This window comes from Echinops telfairi, unplaced genomic scaffold (genome assembly GCF_000313985.2).
Source record: "Echinops telfairi isolate 266 unplaced genomic scaffold, ASM31398v2 ScPeMD7_3533;HRSCAF=4204_0, whole genome shotgun sequence".
Lineage (NCBI taxonomy): Eukaryota > Metazoa > Chordata > Mammalia > Afrosoricida > Tenrecidae > Echinops > Echinops telfairi.
Genome location: NW_022107431.1, coordinates 15820275 through 15822263, shown reverse-complemented (window position 1 = coordinate 15822263; position 1989 = coordinate 15820275). Strand labels below are relative to the sequence as shown.

The 1989-nt window shown below is 39.1% G+C and overlaps 1 protein-coding gene across 1 annotated transcript in view; it reads right to left on the bottom strand.

The window, feature by feature from the left end:
• The window catches only part of LOC115871020 (nesprin-1-like), a 196492-nt gene that overhangs the window by 69213 nt on the left and 125290 nt on the right, over positions 1-1989 (bottom strand). The window contains exon 7 of the mRNA XM_045294562.1: positions 502-611. Within this exon, the coding sequence (XP_045150497.1) occupies positions 502-611 (110 nt within the window). The remainder of the gene's footprint in view (positions 1-501; positions 612-1989) is intronic.

Genomic DNA, 1989 nt, shown 5'->3' with positions numbered 1-1989 from the left:
CAAAAGTTGTTTAAACTTTTGAAAGTCTGACACCATATAATCTCAGTGCATAATTTGAACTTGTACAAATTGTGCCTACTTCCATATGTTTGCCGTGAGTAACAATTAACATAATAAAATCTAAAAGTCAAAATTAGATCGCATTAGCATAAGACTCAAGAAATAGATGTGCATGCGATGTGATGAATGTAAAACTACTCCCTTCCTCCAATTATTAAAATAGAGTTTTCCAACACTGCTCTCTTTCCCCCATGTTTAATTCACCAGTGTGAATTAAACTGTATCAGCCACCTTATTCTTGGACATATCCAAAGCAGCAAATAAAATACAGGGGAGAGGAATCTTCCTCCAACATCTGGTTATTTGGGGACATCTATTCTTTACTCAGCTGTCGTCATACTGCCATGCCTTCCTACTTGCTTCTGGAAAACAGTATGTTAAAACACCCGAGTCCCTGTCATTGAGTGTACTAGCAATACCTGAAGAAGTACAAATACCTACATCTCCATCTTGCCCGTCAATGCCAGTGCTGTGGATATCAGGATAATGTTTCAGAAACTGGGCAACGTAAGTCATAACAGACTTCTCATCGGGTTTATCCACATCAACATCTGAAAACAAACGAAAACGAAATGTCAGTAAGTTCATGATCCTTTAATAGATTTTAATAATATTTAATCCTACATTGAATAATTTGAACGCTAACTTCTTGTTGTTGTTAGATGCCATTGAGTCAGTTCTGACTGATAGTGACCTTATGTACAACAGAATGAAACACTGCCCAGTCTTGTGCCATCCTCACAATTACTCTTATATTTGAGCCCATTTCTGCAGGTACTGTGTCAATCCATCTTAGTGAAAGTCTTCCTCTTTTTTGCTGACCCTTTCCTTATTGAGCATGATGTCCTTCTCCGGGGACTGGTCTCTCCTAATCACATGTCCAAAGTAAGTGAGAGGGAGTCTCACCATCCTTGCTTCTGCGGACGCTTATGCGGCTATACTTTTACCAAGAGAGACTTGTGTGTTCTTATGGACTTCCAGGACACTTTCAGTGTTCTTCTCCAGCCATTCACTCAAATGCATTCATTCTTCTTAGGTCTTCCTCATTCAGTGTTCAACTTTCACGTGCATAGGAGGTTTAGTCCTCAAAGTAACATCCTTGCTTTTGATACGCTATAATTATCATCCCAATAAACACTGCTCTAAATACAGAAAAGAAAAAGAACAAAAAACCACCAGGATTGCTAGTCTTTTTTCTTTTAGACAGGGAAATTCAATGTGGGGTAAATGATACAAGGTGAAAAATGCATAATTCAGAAAGATGACGCATTTCAACAAGGAGATTTTAGGAAGTAGTACATTTTCATTTACATAATCTCAAGGTTCATTCAGCATAAATCTAAGACACTATATGGTTATCCAGATATTTGTCTAGCTGATAAATCCTAAAAGTACTCAAATTTCAACGTTGGGGTTTGTGTGTAGTATAAAGAAGTATACTGCTCTGGAAGGGCATTGGGCCTCTACTCAAGTACTTCCTCAATGAAAAAACACTTTGTTCTAATAACCTGGCATTCTGTGATGCTCAACTTCCCTACATGATTACTGAGGACAAAATGCGTGCATAAGCAAAGGTGGTGAAGAAAGCTGATGGTGCCCGGCTATCAAAAGAGAAAACATCTGGTGTCTTTAAGGCTTGAAGATAAATAAGCAGCATCTAACGGAGAAGCAACAAAGCCCACATGGAAGAAGCACATCCCTGTGTGATCATGAGGGGTTGATAGGATCAGGTATCCGGCATCAAAGGTCCAGAAAAACAACAACAACAAAAAAATCAGCTCAATGTGAATGAGGGGGAGTGCAGAGTGGAGACCCAAAGATCATCTTTAGACAATCGGACATCCACTTACAGAAGGGTCACAAGGAAGAGATGAGCCAGTCAAGGTGCAGTATAGCACCATTGAAACCTACAACTTTCCTCTAGTTCTT